The following is a 16,286-nucleotide window of genomic DNA, read 5'->3' as shown; positions in this document are numbered from 1 at the left end:
CGCCCCTTATCTAGTTACAAAATATTTTCCTCCGCTGCTATTGCAGCCCGCTGGGGACGTTCCTCAGCGCCATGCGGGTTGGCTCAAGTTTTCCAGAGTCTTGGGTGGGGGGCAGGAAAGCTGCCTCTTCCCCTTCTTCCTTCATCGAAACGAAGCTGAAGGGCTTTGAGCCTGCTGGTTTGGGCAGTCCGGCTCCTTCCAGGAGGTTTTGTTTTGTTTTTTTTCTGCTCGTCCCGGTGCAGCCTGCGAGGAAGCGAAGGCGAGCAGGGGGATCTCGCTGTTCCCCTCCCGGCTGATGGCGAGGCGGCCGCGCCCTCCTTCCAGCTTTCTAATTTCATTCCTCCTGCTTGTCAGCACCTCTGCTGCATTGCGGGCAGGGCTGAGCAGCGTTGGGGAGGGAGCCGGGCGCTGGGTACAGCAGGGAGGGCAGGCGAAGGAGCAGCCCCAGGAACCTGCCCCAAACGCGCTGCGCTCACCCCAACACCTTTCAGGCAGCAGGGGCTGGGTTTTCTTCCCCATACCCTGCTAACAGCAAGAATTAAAGCACTTTCCTTGAGAAACAAAACTCCAGGCCCTTAAAACGAGCTGATTCATGCTGCCAGCACAGGTGAAGCGGGGACACGGGCACAAATCCCAGCCTCCAGAGCCAGCTCTCCTCTCCCGTTGCTCCGCGTGGGCTCGCACCCGGGGTCAGGGACCAGCAGGCTGGGGCAGGAGGTGCTCCAGGCGTGGTGAGCAATTCCACGAGTCCATCCTTGCTCGGACAGGGCAGAGAAATGGTGAGGGCAGCGCCTGCAGGGAGAGGAAGGACTCGAGGCGAAGGCACCAGCCTCATCGCTCAGCTTCCATCAGTCACCATTCAGCAGCACTTCTGCCTCAAACCTTCCCCGGTCCCTGCTGAAAGTGCTGGTGCTGGCACCAGAAGCCAGGACAAATTGGTGCAAGGATTCTTTGCACACAGGAAAAAGTCAGAGGGCAGCAAAGCTCCAGCAAGCCCCAGGAATTCACCTTCATTCCTCCTGCCCCAGGCTCCATCCTCAAGCCGAGGGTGCTGAGAAATAGGACTGCAGAGGGAGAAACAAACAGGAGGGAGAGGAAAAAGCTGGAAGCTGAAGGTTACAGCAGGGAGATCTCAATGTAAAGCAGCTGCTCGGTGGTACAGGAGGAGGATTTTGCTCCACTGGAAGCCTGAGCTACATCACAGCACCAGGCGGCTGCCTCATGCCTTAAAATTTTTATTTTAGGGTAGAAGTTTCACAAGACAAAGGCAGGTAAGGCAGATCTGGAATGCACGTTTTATTTAAGTAAAAAAAAAAAAATCAAAAAAAAAAAAAAAGAAAACCAAAAAAAAAACAGACAACATGGGTAAGGTAGGCAAGAACTTTTTATATTCTGACTATACAATAATATTCATCTCTTTTTATTCACTGCCAAGGCTACTATAAGGGATCTGCTCTAGGCTAATTCGTAAGGTCGTCCAGTTAAATTGTTTGAAGGGTCTTTAAACAAGGTGGCCTTTACCTATTTAGAGTTTCCTCTTGGGAACATTCATATATTATACAGGATATACAGATTTCGAAAGGAGACACTTAAAAACACACACAACTATAGCCGCAACACGATGGGAGCTGCATTGTAGTGAGGACGTTGTTCAGCCAGCTGGAGACTCGGTATGTACAATTAGGGTTTTTTTTTTATAGCGTTATTTACAGGGATGGACTAAAAGCTCTCTCTCACCTAACAGGTAAAGGCTCTTGTGTTTAAGGATGTGCAGTTTCATAGCCCTGTGAAAAAAAAAAAAAAAAAAAAAAAAACAAAACCATGACAATTATGTACACTGTAAACAGCACAAGGCATGAGAATCTCCTCCTCCCCCAAACAATCTCACAGGAAAAGTGTTTGTGCACTAATATTCCTCTTCCCCTTCGCCCCCGGCCCCTCTGCTCTTCTTGTGGAGAGCCCGGTTAAAGCTGTGGCAGGCAGGAACCCAGTGATTGTCGTGCAGCCCCAGCTTACAGCCCGGGATGCCCTTCTGAGACCTGTGGCAGCACATCCAGTAGCCGGGGCCGTAAGGCAAAGCCTGACAGTAGGGTTTGGGGTGCCAGCGGCACAGGGACACGTCCCCTTTGACGTATTTCTTCTTGCACTGCTTGCAGGGGTCCTCCCTGTAGCGGGGGTCGCGGACCCAGCGCGAGTCGGCCGGCCGAATGTTGTAGTACTCGATGAGGAACTTGAAGTAGTAGCAGGTGCATTTCAGGGCCACCAGGCTGCGGGTGGGGAGCAAGCCGAAGATCTTGACGATGATGTGGTGGGGCAGGAAGGCCATGTACTGCTGGGGCTCCAGGAGCTGCTGGATCTTAAAGCGGGTCTCCAAAAAGTCATGCGAGACCGGCCTCTTCAGGCAGGAGGCCTCGAGTGCTTGCAAAGCGCCCTCAGGTTGGGGAGCGGAGAGGGCGGGCGGCTCCGGGGTGAGGTGGGTTTTGACGTACGCTCGGTCAGACCCCAAAGCATCCTCGTCCTCGTTTCGGGATGTTTCTCCTGCCTTTTCTCGGGGGCTTTCCCGCAGCGGCTGCTGCTCGTGCGGGGCAGGCTGGCTGGGCTGGAGGAAGAACAACCTCCCCGGGAGCTGATCTTCAGCGGAGCGAGAGAGCTTCTCCTTCCTGCAGCCCTTCTCGGTCTTGGTGACCGAGATGCTGATGCACAAGGGCTCCTTCCTGGCAGGACGCGGGCTCTGCTTCGGGACAATCCCGGCCTCCTTCGATGCACACTCACCGCTTTTGCTCTGCGAGGCATCCTCGGGCACCCTGGTGGTGGCCGGCAGGGGTTGGGGAAGCTCCCCCCGCCTCTCGGCATCGCTCCTGCTCGCCGTCAAAGCCAACACCGCCTGAGCAAGTCCTGAACCCGTGCTCCCCACACGAGCCTCCAGTGTGGCAGGGAACGGCTCCGCGGCCTCACACCCGGCCTCGGCCACCCCAGCACCTCCCAGCCCCTCGCCCTGCCCGAGGACAGAAGAAGAGGAGGAAGAGGAGGAGGAGGAGGAGGCTCTGCCTGCCTCGCCGCCGGGCTGCGTGCCGCTGGCCAGGAGCACCCTCCCCACGTTCCTGCGGAAGCTGTTGTTGCGGGACAGCCCGCCGGCCTCCCGCTCGCTCTGTCTCCTCAGGCACTCCGACTCCAACCTGGCCACCATGTCCAGCACACGAACCGGCTCTCCCTGCTGCTGCTCACCACAAACCCCCCTCTCGTGCACCTCGCACCCCCCGGCGGAGGGGAAAGCGTCCGAGCCGGGCAGCGCTCCCTTGGGCCTCACAGAGGGCACCGGGGCGCAGGTTTTCGCGCAGTCCACCAGCAGAGCACTGGCTCGTTGCTCCAGGAAGGCGACCATCTCGATGACCGACAGCGAGCGTCCCGGGAAGGCTCCCTCAGCACCGTCGTTGTGCACGGAGCAGTGCTCGATGCCGCAGGCGAAGGGCTCCGGCGGAGCGCACCGGGCGCCGGCCTCCCGCACGCGCTCCAGCTGGATCTTGGCTTTTTTCAGATCCAAGGATTTTTTCCGGCGTTTGGCCGTCCTCCCGTCGATGTCCCAGGTGCTCTTGATCTTCATGGAGCCCAGGCGGTTGCTGCCGCTGCACTGCTGGGCGGCGAAGAAGGCGATCTTCTCCTTGGTGTTGCCGGGCTTCACCACGGCCCAGACGTCCAGAGGCCCTTCCCCTTCTTCCCCCTGGTGGATGGTGGCGTTTTTCTTCTCCCTGGCGCTCGGGCCGTCCGCCGGACACTTCCCGCTCATATTGCACATGTTATTGGGATACAAAACCCCCAGGAGCTTTCTCGAGGGAGCCAGGAGGGAGGGTTTGGGGAAGGTGCGGTCGTTGCTGTATTTTTCTTCGGGTGCTGCTCTCTGGCGGCTCCCAGGTGGGCCTCGCAGGGAATCCTGGCTTATTTCTGGAGATCGCTCTTTCTTCTGTAACTTGAGATATGGCTTTAAGTGCATACCAGAAACCCTAGAAAGAAAAAAAAAAGAAAAGAAGAGAAAGGGAAGAAATTATAGTTGCAAAATACGCCTGCCTGGAATTAGAGGAGAAGGCCCCGAGTAGGCACCAGCATGTCTCCAGCCCTACATCAAGCAGCCCACACCTCAAACGAAACCACATGAAACAGGAGCAGCAGCAGCCGGGCTGCGATGCTCACCCTCGGAGAGCTTCCACTCACGGGGATTAAAATCTGAAGGGTGGCAGAGATCTCCCCGCTAGAGAAATTTGTTTCTCCAAGGAGAAATCCTAAAGCACAGCGAAAGCTGAAAAGGGAAGTCAGTGAGTGCAATTATATTGATTAACGGAGAGCCTGGTAGGTGTCCACGTTCCTAATACCACCTGAAACTAATTCCTTTAGCCCATCAGGGTTCCTGTGCTATCCATAAGACGCCTGCTCCAGAAAAGTGACAGGAACAAAAAGTATGGATGGAAAGAAGCCCTTCCAAGTGAGCTCCTTGATGGTCAGGACCCTACAAGCCGCTGGCACCACTCATGGACAGCCCCGTGCTCTCCGTTCCTAATTTCTGCTACGCCCCCGTGCTCATCTCCAAGGCAAAGCTCACAAAAACACAGGAGCCCAGGGCCCCACCGCCTCGAATCCCAGCATCAGGAGGCTTCAGGCTCTTCCCCCAGAGCCCCCACGTGAGCACGTTGCAGAACTAACTATAGGTTGGGTTTCCATGGCAATCTGGGAATCGTTACATTAACAAATCCGGCTCCATCTCAGCATCGGGGACAAGAGAGCTCCCATCACCGTGGGTGCACCCACCTGGCCCCTGCCCCTCGCAGGAATTGGGGCACTTCCCCATTTAGGCTCCTCTGCGACATGCAACGGAGCCGTTCTTGTTTGGGTTGGATGCTAAAAGCTGAAATCACGTCCTAAAATTGGAGCTTCATGGTGCTGAAAGGGATGGGTAAGAGAGAAAGGGAACTCAAGGCTGCCGTGAGTTTGCTGGAGCCTGGTTTTCTGTAGGGGCTGCGTCATCTCTGCTGCACCTCAGGGCTGGTTGGGGTCAGGCCACCCATGGGCTTGGGTCTGAGCTCAGGAAGGGAAAGTTGGGTTCCACTCCCGAGTTTTTGTGCCAGGGTGTTGATGATGAGCCCAATTCTGGGTTAAAAAGGGCTTTCTCGGAGCCACTTTCAGGAATCCGGCCTTACAAATCAGCTCGGCACCCTTCATTGAGAGGAGCTGCAGATGAAGGTGAGATTCAAGGTGCTCCCCGAACCAGAACAGGACTAACCTGGCTACCCCAACGTGCTCAGAGGACACGTTCAGCCTGCAGAGTTGGTTCAGCTGCTCAGAGCTATTTCTGCTCCGTGGAGAAAGACAAAGGGCAGAGCGACGCCTCACCTCCTGCGCATCGCTCCTTTAAGGCTCTGGTTCCTCCTGCCTTGCAGTTAGTCCCCGGCTAGGCCAACAATACCTTTTAAGGGTTAGAAGTTACGATTTACATCACGAAATTCCGCCTTAGTCAGAAATTTTCCTGCCAGGGTAATTGCCTCATTTGAATTCAGCGCTCGGTGCAGCGCTTTCATGGATCTGGATTTAAAGAAAACCTACACGGGGCAGCCTCAGACAGCCACCTCCTCCAAATTTCACAATGAAAGTTCCCTTCCCTGCTGCCCGAAAAGGGATTTTGGATACAAACCTTACCTGAAAGCATCACTCTGAAAAAAAAAAAAAAAACAAACGAAGCCTCAGCCCCACCACCACTCACGCTCTTTGCTGCTGACATTAAAAAGTTGGGACTTTGAAACACGCACAACTCCTTCCCCGCGTGCCAGCCGCACGTTTCCTTTCTAGCTCCCAAAATTAGAGCACGGATCCCCAGCAGAAATTGCTTTGAAGAGCAATTCGAAGCAGTTTGAAGGCAGAGCTCGGTGTGTTCCCCCCCCCAGCCTACCTGATTTCCGCACCACTTCAGTGCTGGCAAGCAGATAGTTGTGGCAGCTGCAGGTGAAGTTTTTCAATATTTTAACACCACCAAAAATAGTTGTTAAAAGGTGAAGTCGCTGACAATTCCCTCTGATGCTTCAGCGTGATTTCTGTTTGCTTTCCTCCGCCCTTTAACTTACCGAGCTTGCTAATTTTATCTTTAGAGACAGCGACTCCTCGGCACTTCACCGAGGCAGCATAAAAGGTTTCCAATCCCCAGCGTGCCGTTTCGCAGCGCTGATAAGAGATAATTCTGCCAGGAACCATCAGCACCGAACCAACCGCCTTCTCCGCTGTTATTCCATCCCTAAGCCAGCGGAATAAAAAGGGACACGGCTTTTTTTGGTTTAATTTCTAATCAGCAGCGCCTCAGGCACGCAGGAAAACAGGACACTTGCAGCTTTGGAATGACACCGCTGTTTTTACAAGCTGTAACTCCAGCTCATTTGCACTACAGCTTGCTGGTTCCCACACTGGACTGATACATAAATATATAATATATATATTTATTTCTATATAAACACCTTTATTCATGCACACACACCTCTCCTCTCCCTACCGAAGGGGAGATCCATCAGCTACTGCGCCACGTTGAGCAGAATCCTTCTGCATCCTCCTGCCTTTATATTTATTTTCTAATCCACAGCAGCCTAAAAATAAAATCTTGCCTTCAGTAGAAGCTCCAGCGGGGGAAAACTCAATTTTCCCAGCTTCCTGGGAGCACAGAGAGCCTACATGTCCCGTCCTGCACCTCGGGCTGGGCTCCCACAGTGCCCCATGAAGCCAAAAGGTTTCCTCTGGCCAGCAAGAAGAAGCACAACAGAACCCACTCCAGCGGCACATTCACACTGGGTTTTCTGGGCAAAGCACCGGAAGGTTTTATTAAGGCGAAAATTTCCATCCAAACCCCAAAGTTTCCTGTGAATTTCTCTCTGTAAACACTAACTGCAGTAGGCAAGAGCTCCTAGGGCTGCTAACTGTGCGCGCCGTGCCAACTCCAGCTCTGAAAAAACCCTCAGGACACGCTAACACCAGGCACGGGCCAAAAAAAGACGAGGAAGAAGAAGCCAACAACAATGAAAAGCCACACCAAGCATAACCTCTGGCAGGGCACGTCTCCTCCCTGGCATCCCTTTTTTTTTTTTTTTCCTGACATAAAGCTGAGCTCCTCAGCGCAGATTTGGGAGGGCCGAGCACCAAGTTCAACCCTGGTCAACCACTTGTTGTTTCTGGAAGGGCTCCGGGGGTCCTCTGGGCTCACTCTCCAGCACCGTTTCCATCCCCTTGGCGCTGCTGGGGCAGGCAGAGCAGACGGAGAGCTGCTTCAAAGGCATTCCAGGGATTCTGCCGGGGCGGGAAAGTCCCAGCAGCGTAGCAGCCAGGCTGGACCATGCTCTGCTACTCACTGCAGCTCGTTCTGGCGCGTGGCGAACGTCCAAAGCTTGGGGAAAGTGGTGTTGGGAAGCTCGATGCTCCAAAACGGGGCTGGTTCAACCTCAGCAGCTGTGGAAGTATTTTATTTCTAGAAAACCCACTCCTTTGCCGCGCTAACTTCATGCTGAAGCTGGAAGGCTGAAGTTCAGCATCCCCCCGTGCCTGTCTAACTGCCTCCTGCATCAGCCAGAGGATTGCTGCAGGCTTTGCAGGTAGACCAAAGGCTGAAGCGAGGAGCAGGAGCAAGGCACGCACGCACGGATCAAGGTTGGCCCAAGACAGCAGAGGAGCTAAACGCCAAGTAAATGCCCAATTCTTAACCTCGGGTCCCCCACAGTGTGCTCAGCCACTGCAGGCGTTCAAATAACTTGTGGGGTGACGCCACTCCAATATTAGCTACACGCACGAGATAAGAGTCGTGCAAAAAATGTCTTCCTCAGCAAGAAGTTGCGGGTGACAGATTGCACGTCCCAGCCTGATGCGCAGGCAGCTCAGGTTTGAGGGCTCCCACCCATTGATAAGGTTTGAACAGATTTCCGAGTAAGCAGGTTCACACGAACCGTGGTGTACTCCACTGCTTCCTACATTATAGGCAAGAAAAAAGTGACATTTCTTTGCCAGTCCTTCGTATAAAAGCTCTTACCATCACTTGAGTGATGTAGAACCAATTTTTGCTGAGCCTCAAGAAGCTCAAGTCCACGTCCCCTACTTCCCAGGCACACTACAGATGACACAGGGATGACCAAGCAGAGGGAAACAAAGTGAAAGATCTGGTGTTCAAAGCTACTCAAAGCTGGGCCAAAAACATTTAGCTCAGAGATGGTGGGATAGCAAGCGTGCCTGTGGTGCAACAGACAAGGACAAGAAGGGATCACAGAGGTGGAGTCATTTGTAACAAAAAAAAGTGTTGGTTTTATCAGGCTTCTGCTGAAAGCTGCTCAGAGCAGCACGGACGTTCCCCAATTCTCCAGAAATAGTCATGTTTCCTCCTGGAAACGTTATCTTTCTTGATATAAGCCTTGTTCTCTTATTTATTGCTGCTACAGGACCAAGATCCTTCTGGGTATGATGGCACAACAAAATTCTTCGAACACTTCAACACCAAGGGATGCTACTGAGTCTTCGGTTTTGTGCGCACATAATGAGGACACGTGAAAGGTTGTAGGAATTAACCTTGGATTGCACCATCAGGGAGAAACTCAGAGCTCAGAAGACAGAATAAGCCGAAGGAGACCTGAAGGCAAGTCACCGGTTTGTTCTTTTGAAACTCAAGACCTAAAGGAGCTGGTTCACAAAGGGAGGATTTCACTGCAGACAGAGCAGCCCAGGAGGCATTCTCCAGGAACCAAAAGGTGTTTTCATTACAAAGAACACATCCCAAATAAGAACTAAAACTCCACTTGAACACATTCCCTCTTCCAGAAGGATACAAGAAACAACCACAAGTTTCAAATCACCAGGTCAGGATCACCTGGAAAGTTAGAACTTGAGAAATCAAAATGTCTAGGAATAAGCTAAAGAACTGGTGCAGGGTTAGTCCCTGCAAACATACAGACAAAGAAATAGTAAACCTACTATAGATAACGGTTATATATATTATATATATATAATTATATATTATATAGACATATTTATATAGATATATAAAATATATAATCGTTATTATATAGATAATGAAGGTTCTCCAGTTTGTGAGAAAGGGTAGGGAGAGAAATCGGGCTGCTAGCAAGGTCAGAGCAGAGATCAAGAGTACCCCAGGTTCAGCACAAAGCACTAAATTTGAGTTTGTATTCTTTTCAAGAGGGGTGCTGAGGATGATCACGAGGCCACAAGCCAGGGGGTTGATTCGAAGAAGAACACTGGGAGATGGCAGGGTGGGAAGATTCAGAAGCATCATGAAAATTGCAAGGAATGGCTCCTTTCAATTTTAGATTCCAAAACAGATCCATAAACTGCCGGGCCAGGAGCAAGATTTATAAAGCTCTTGAAAGGCAACATTCAGCGTTAATAAAACATGTGGTGCTGCAGGGGAGAAAGAGAAGGCAGAGAGATCACAGCACCTCCAGGCCTGCAAGGCTGACTTCAACACAAAAAGGTGTTCTGCAAGAAAAGAGGATCACAAAGCCACAGATAAACGGGGGGGGGGGGAAGGAAGAGTTCAATATGCAAGACTAACCTGAAGGTTCTCCAAAAAAGCTCTCTCTTGAACAATGCCACGTACTGTGGTTTATTGATACAGGCTTCAGGGGGCACGAGGAGAGTTACTGGTTAAAACAGATTGAGAAAGAAAAGGTAAAACAAACCAAGAAGCTGGCTTAACAGCAGGCAGTCCCAGGTGATGCTGAATAATAAAATACCAGCCTGGAAAGCAAAGCCATGCCTCTGGAATCAGCCTGGGGAACGATTTGGGTTTGTTTGGATTTGCACTACGGCACCGAGGCAAACCTGTGATACATTCAAGGCATCACTTCAAAGCCCTCCTACAAGGGCTCCTCTGGAGTTCAGCACAGTTTCTGACTCAGAGGAGATTCACCCAGGCTGAGAAGAGCAGCAGTCACTGTTCAAGAAGCTCCTTGAAAACATTGGGATCATTTTGTGCAGCGAAACCAGAGGTGAGAGAATACAACTGCATTTCCCTGACTGCAGGGAAAGAGATAAACCACTGAAAATAAGTGGTCCTTATGCAAAAAAGTAAAATAAAATAAAGATAACGCAAGCTCTAACAAATCTATAAGCTGGCATCAATGTTCAGTATGGGAATCCGAAGAAGGATCCCAGTTAGATCTGTCATCTTTAGTAACGGCTGATCTATGGGGGGAGAGAAGAAGAGGTGTAATTGGTATTGGGCTGGAATTCTGAGTTTACAGAAGGGATTATGAGATACTGCTTGGGAAAGCAAGGCGCTGAGCAACCCAGGCAGTCTTTTCCAGCACTAAATTACTACGAGGCTAACACAGCAAGTATATGTTGTCTGCATAACCACAAGGAACAAAGGTTAAAGTTTACTTTAAAACCACACAAATTTTGGAAACGAGAAAGCTGGCTCTCCTCCTCCAGATTGAGGAAGTTGAAGAGTCTTGGTTTCAAAAAATACTTTTTTTTTTTTTCTCTCTCTCCAAGTAGCCTGAACTCAACCAAACTAGCACGTTCTTGCATTTGCATAAGCACAAGTTGTTCTGCACGGTGTTCCTATAACGAGACACAGTGAGAGGCGTTCGCTTCATTGTCACATAAGCACAAGTGTTTGAAATCAATCGTGCACTTCTGAATAAAAGACACGGGAGAGCCAGCGACACAAAAATTTAAGCTTAAACTAATCCAATTACTTACTCCGGAGTGAGACAAACCACAACAACGATCGCCAGTGTTTCCACTTGCTGTAAGCTGACTGCATGTACCAAAGCCTACCAGGACAAGCCATCCTCCAAGTGAGTTTTACTTCAAAGCCATATTCCCAAACTAATTTACAGCTGTTGCTAGAAAATATCAAGTACAAACCAAGCGCAGCACCAGCTGTAGTTAGCCTGTAGTTGTCATTATCAAACAAAGTGTCAAAACCCATTTCTGCCCTTAGGCCATTACAACGTTTCACTTAAAGAGCATCCAAAAGTAAGAATTGAGACCAACAAAGTGACACGCCAGGCGACAAGAAAGTAAGCAGAAGGCCAAATTGGTACCAAGTATTTAATTATAGGCGGACCAGCTGGTCTCCTCGTACCGTTTGACTTGATGGAAGGTGGAAGAGGAGGAATTCAGCGGTTCCCTGTGGAGGCCAGCTCTGCAGGAACTCTTCATCGTAACCACCTCTCCAGCTAAGGCACGCCGTCACAGCCAGTCCATCCTGGTTCACATGCAAGGCTCCCTCATCAGCGCTCCTTGCCCCGCACAGAGCCTCACCGTGTCTCTCCCACCTAGGAACTGAAAAAAGAGGAGAGAAACACGGAGAATGGGTTGGAGGATGGCAGCGATTTGAGGCACGGATGATCAGGACAAGGACCCCTTCCCAAAGAAGTGGGGGGGAAGATATAAAACATAAATATCTATATGCGTAGCACACATATATATGTGCACACCCATTTATACATAAATAAATACGCTTACATCCACACATATAAATGTAAAACAACTTAAACATCTTATACTTAACATCACGCCGTTAGTGCAGCTGGAGCTGAACACCCCCAACACCACCTGCCTGCACACCGTGCTTCCCCTGATATTTGACCACAGCCCCCCCAGGATGTGCTGTCTTCCCAGCAAACCGAGCTCATTAAGATCTCCCTGCTCGTTAGCACGGTGCCAGGCTTTGGAGGGCAACTAGCGGCACGATTTGACGCTGGCCAGGAGTTACGTTAGCCTTCTCGTCCCAACGGCGTGGCAAATTTCATCAAATTTAAAAAAAAACGTGCCACCACAGTCTCCAAAGCTCAGGGAGGCTGCCCTGCCTTTGCATCACACGCAGATAAGAGAGAGGATTTTGGCAGAACACGGCTGTGCTGCAATATCTCTCGCTCGCACTGGCTGCCGCCTTCTACGCCTTGTCCTTGGCGCAGCCACTCTTAGCGGCGCTGTGACGGCCTTTGACGGTGAAAGAACAACAAGCAACGCGTTGGAACACAAAAGGAACAAGTGACACAGCAAAAGAGCCCTGGAAAAACTCAGATATTCAAGCCTGAGTTGCCGGTAAATTGTTTTAAAGGTTGCTCGCTTCCTTCCCTCCGGAGGTCCAAGCGCAGCGATGCCAAAATAAAGACGCGCTGCTTGAAGATGCTAACTGCAGAGCTCTGACCCCACAGCATTTAGGATTTAGGGCAGCAGGTGGTTCTCCTTGTCAGCAGCTTTGCCCGATGCTCTTAGTGCTGCCCAGTCCTGCAGCAGCATCTCCACGACCCAGCCTGGTGGAGGCACAGAGATGGAGCCTCTCACATCTCCCCTTTTAGCAACATCTGCCCAAGAAAAATCTGCCCTGCAGGGGAGCACCTACCTGTGCACAGCTCGGTTATTGCCTGGCCCCGGTGGTTTACAGCTCAGGGCTGCCACTAAGCTCTCCTGGCCTGGGAAGCCCTCTCCAACTTGTTAGCCACACGTGAGAAAGTGATTCCGGACGGCTTCCCCAGCAGGGCGGCAGGAATTGGTTTCGATCCAGCCGACCTTCCGCCTGCTGAAGCGGTTTCCCAATTCCTCTAGCGATGGGGAACGAGAGGTTAATCATTTGCCTGCGTTTGAGCAGGCAGGAGCCTAAAATAATAGCTAAAATATCGTATAAACACATTCCGGGCTGCGTGCAGAAGTCCCTGCTGAGCTCCGCAGGGCGCAAAGGAGCCGAGCAGACCGAGGTGGTGCCCTGGCAGAGCTGGAGGATGGGAGCGTGCCCCCTGCTCCACGAATTCAGGAGGACAAGACATTAGGCTGACACCAAAACTCAAGGCTTTGCGGTTAAACACCCCCTTTGTTAGGCTGCCCAGAGCCTAAACCAAGAACCGACCCGCAAGAATGAAACCTAGGCACAAAAATTACTCATTGGGGACGTTTTGTAGGCTGTCAAATGGATATTTACTAACAGAAATTCAGAGGACAAAGCATGTGCTTTATGAAAACCCCGAAGTTTAACACAAAATCGTTACTTTCCCACCAACCACCAGCAAGAGGCACTGAGATTCTGACTTCTATCCAAGCTTTTGTCTGGCTTCTCCTTCTGGCTTTACTGACACCAGCATTTCAGACCCAGCAGGAACTGTATCACAGAAACATCCACACCCAAATAAACGCAGCCATACCACGCCGGGAATGCCAGGCACTTCCAAACTGGTTAAAACTCCCGATGTATTCCTGGCTAAGCGCATCAGATGTTTTGCCTCAGTCCTATCCCTTTGCAGATCAGAATGAAAAAAAAAAATAATACTGAGAAGCTGAAAAATAAACGATAAAAAGCCAGGAAAAAAAATTAAAAAAAAAAAAAAAGCAAACAAAGATCTCATTTGCAGCAGTTTGAGAAGCAAAACCACCAAACTCGTTCGGGTTTGGGCAGCCACGAGCTCGGTCCGAGCACAGGCATCACGCTGCAGGATGCCATGTGTTTAAGAAAGGAGCAGCACCTACTAGAGGAAAGCAAAAGCTGACAAAACAGGCACAGAAAGATTCGCCCGGGCACTGCAGCGCCAGCACAGCTCCATACAAAGCAGGCTTTTTCCCCCCCTCCTCTAGCTGCTGGTCTGCAGAGCGGAGCTGAAACGGGCTATTAATGCCAGCCTGACAAATTCCTACTGTGTGAGCAGCAAAAAGCTGTGCCTGTGAATAAAAAATTAAAAAAAATAAATTAAAAAAAAAGCAACAGCATCCAAGCTGGCCCAGAGATACTTACTGCCTTTGAACTACCACAGCATTTCTGAACCGAGGCTGATCCCTTGCAGGAGGTGCTTCAGTCGTTTGCTTTAGTTTTGCAGAGTTGGGCACAGCCTGAAAATCGAAATGCACAGAGGAACAGAGCAGACGAGGAAAATAAGAACCTAATCTCGCTGTTCTCCCTTTCTGAAGCCACCCCCAAACATATGCCTTAATGCCTGAGATGTGGGAAGGCCGGGGATTTTGGCAGCGGGCAGCATCACGCTCCCGCAGCAATGGACGGCAATTCACGGAGCTCCCCGTTTTATCATCATTTTGGAATTGCTGCTGGGAGAACAAATGCGCTCACCGAGATGGAATAAAGGATATTGGGCTACAGTTTGGAACAGAAATCCCACTGCTGGTAGAAGCAAAACAGCCTCTGCCCGCCTGAGGGGACAGGGACCAGCTTTGGGATGCCCTCCAGAGGTGTAGGACAGAGGGCTGAGCCCTCCACTACAGCCAAGAAAGCAAAGGCAAGAATTTCTAAGGGAAACTCAGATGAATTAATACTGAAATACAGTCACTGGAAGGGACTTCATCAGTGCTGAGGCCATATAACTCACAGCTATGTTTGGCCAACACCAAACAGCCCGTGGCAGCCCCTGCACCCAAACCCTGTTGCTTTCTAGTCAAACGCAGCAAGGATTTGGGATTTTGCAGGGTGGATTCAATGCCGTGTTTTATTTGATGTCAAACCAAAGTGTTGCTGTTCCAGCAGGGGCAGGAAGAAGCACTCTCCCAGCTTATTCAACCAGTTTGTTTCCCAGCAAGCTAAAAACGAAGCAAAAAGTGGAAGCGAAAAAAAAAAAACAAAACACCAAAACCCAACCCCACAGCAGAAGTCTGAAAAGAAGGGGGCTTGGGGAAAGCCACATTAAAATACAGCTAAAAAGAAAGGCACAGTAATAACCTTACAGAAGGACTTTTTAACACTGAGTTCATCAGCTGGGTTTTATTTAGTTAACAGAACCGTTTTAAGCAGAGAAAACAAGCGTGTTTTAGCTAAAACCATCTTAAGAGTTTTACAGTGACCTCACATTTGTGTTTCCAGGCGCAGCCTCCTGTCTATCTGCACACTAAAACCTGCTGCTACCGCTGCTTCTCCTTACTAAAAGCCAGAGCAGCCCCAGTGGCAGGCTCTCAGTACCTCTGCCCTCGGGTCTGCTCCCCACGAAATTCACCCCAGGTCTCCTCCAAGCTCCTGCCCATGTTCCTTTCCCCGGATTACACCAGAGCGGTTATTTAACCAAAATGTGAGGATTCCCACCTGTATTTGAATTGGGCAGGGTGTTGGGGAACGCAGCACGGCCTCACAGCCATTTCACTCACCCTAACTCCTGCCACACCGGGCTCTCGTCCTCCTCTTCCTCCCAACACTTGTATCAGGGCTGTCCCATTTCCACCTGAAGCAGCTCCAGGGGCTAAACGAGGAGGAAATTAACCCCAAGAGGCAGGCTCCCTGTGCCCAGCAGGATGAGGTCCTCAGCAGCTGAGGCTGGGTTCAACCCTATCAAATCCACACCTTGAATCACGTTGGGAGAAGCATCCACCACAATGGGGTTTCTATATTCTCTTTCCAGTCAATGGAAATAAAGTTTTGAACGCAAAATAGAGAGTTTTGGAAGAGGGGAACAAGTGTCTGGGCTCCAAAGCAACATCTGACTGCTCACCACCACCAAACATCACTACCTGTCGGAGCAATAAGCACATGAAGTGCTCGTCCTAACGAAGCTCTACAGGGAGAGCCCGTCTTCACCTCCAAGACCAGGTCAATAAAGAAAAGGTTTCTGATTTGTAGCTCTCGTGTTCTCCTTTAGGTGTTGTGAGTGTTGGAACAATAACATCATCCCCTTTCCCTCAAAAGGAAAACCTCAAAAGGGACAAAAAGGGAAAGATCAGCTCTGCTGCCCCTTGCAGACCCTCTACTTTAGTTCTGGAGAGGGCAAGAAAATATTTCCCTTGCTCCACTATTCCTGAAAGGCTTCAGCTGCCCTGCCCAATTCGCTTAAGGACATCATCTGCTGTTCAACCAGGGGGGGAAGCTGAGAGCTGGCTCATTCGATTTCTTCTGCTCGATCCAAGAGGAAAACAAAACCGGGGAACCCAGTAGGTGCCAGCGCTGCTGCGGTGGGGGTGACAAACAGGCAGAGATCCCACATCACTCCGCTTTCTCGAGAGCTGCCACCCCCTTTGGCACTTGCAGTCCCCGCAGAGCGTGTGGTGTGCCCCGAATGATAAGCAGGGGGTGGCTGAACGTCCCCCAGCGGGGCTGCAGCTGCCGGGCTCTTGGGTTATAGGGTCCGGGGAAAGGCTGCCGTGCCCCGCATTCGGGGGGCCACGCGATGGGTGAGCCAGGTCTGAGTTCTTTAGCATGTAAAACTCGATTTGTTTTGCTATGCAGATTGGGAATTAATGAAAGCTCGGCTGAAAGGCTACTTTTCTTGGGGCGAGGGGAAGGAGAAAGCTTCCAGAAGCCTTCCTATTATAGAAGCAATAGAGCGGGT

General features: G+C 50.8%; 1 protein-coding gene across 21 annotated transcripts in view; it reads right to left on the bottom strand.

Annotated features, from left to right (window-relative positions):
• Positions 1 to 1,276: 1,276 nt before the first annotated feature.
• FBXO34 (F-box protein 34) overlaps positions 1,277 to 16,286 on the bottom strand; it is a 35,659-nt gene continuing 20,649 nt past the window's right edge. For 7 of the 21 annotated variants that reach the window (XM_068682345.1, XM_068682343.1, XM_068682351.1 and 4 more), the window contains 2 exons: positions 11,117 to 11,316; positions 1,277 to 3,998 (listed from right to left, as the gene is read on the bottom strand). In XM_068682345.1, coding sequence (XP_068538446.1) covers positions 1,907 to 3,998; positions 11,117 to 11,193 — 2,169 coding nt within the window. In that variant the 5' untranslated portion in view covers positions 11,194 to 11,316 and the 3' untranslated portion in view covers positions 1,277 to 1,906. Of the gene's footprint in view, positions 3,999 to 9,574; positions 9,663 to 11,116; positions 11,317 to 12,382; positions 13,267 to 13,759; positions 13,855 to 15,049; positions 15,065 to 16,286 lie in introns of those variants that run through there. The other 14 variants (XM_068682350.1, XM_068682348.1, XM_068682339.1 and 11 more) reach the window with 6 other exon arrangements.

Source organism: Anas acuta, chromosome 5, assembly GCF_963932015.1.
Source record: "Anas acuta chromosome 5, bAnaAcu1.1, whole genome shotgun sequence".
Taxonomy (NCBI): Eukaryota; Metazoa; Chordata; class Aves; order Anseriformes; family Anatidae; genus Anas; species Anas acuta.
Note: the sequence above shows the minus strand (reverse complement) of the source record. Positions and strands in the feature narration are given on the sequence as shown.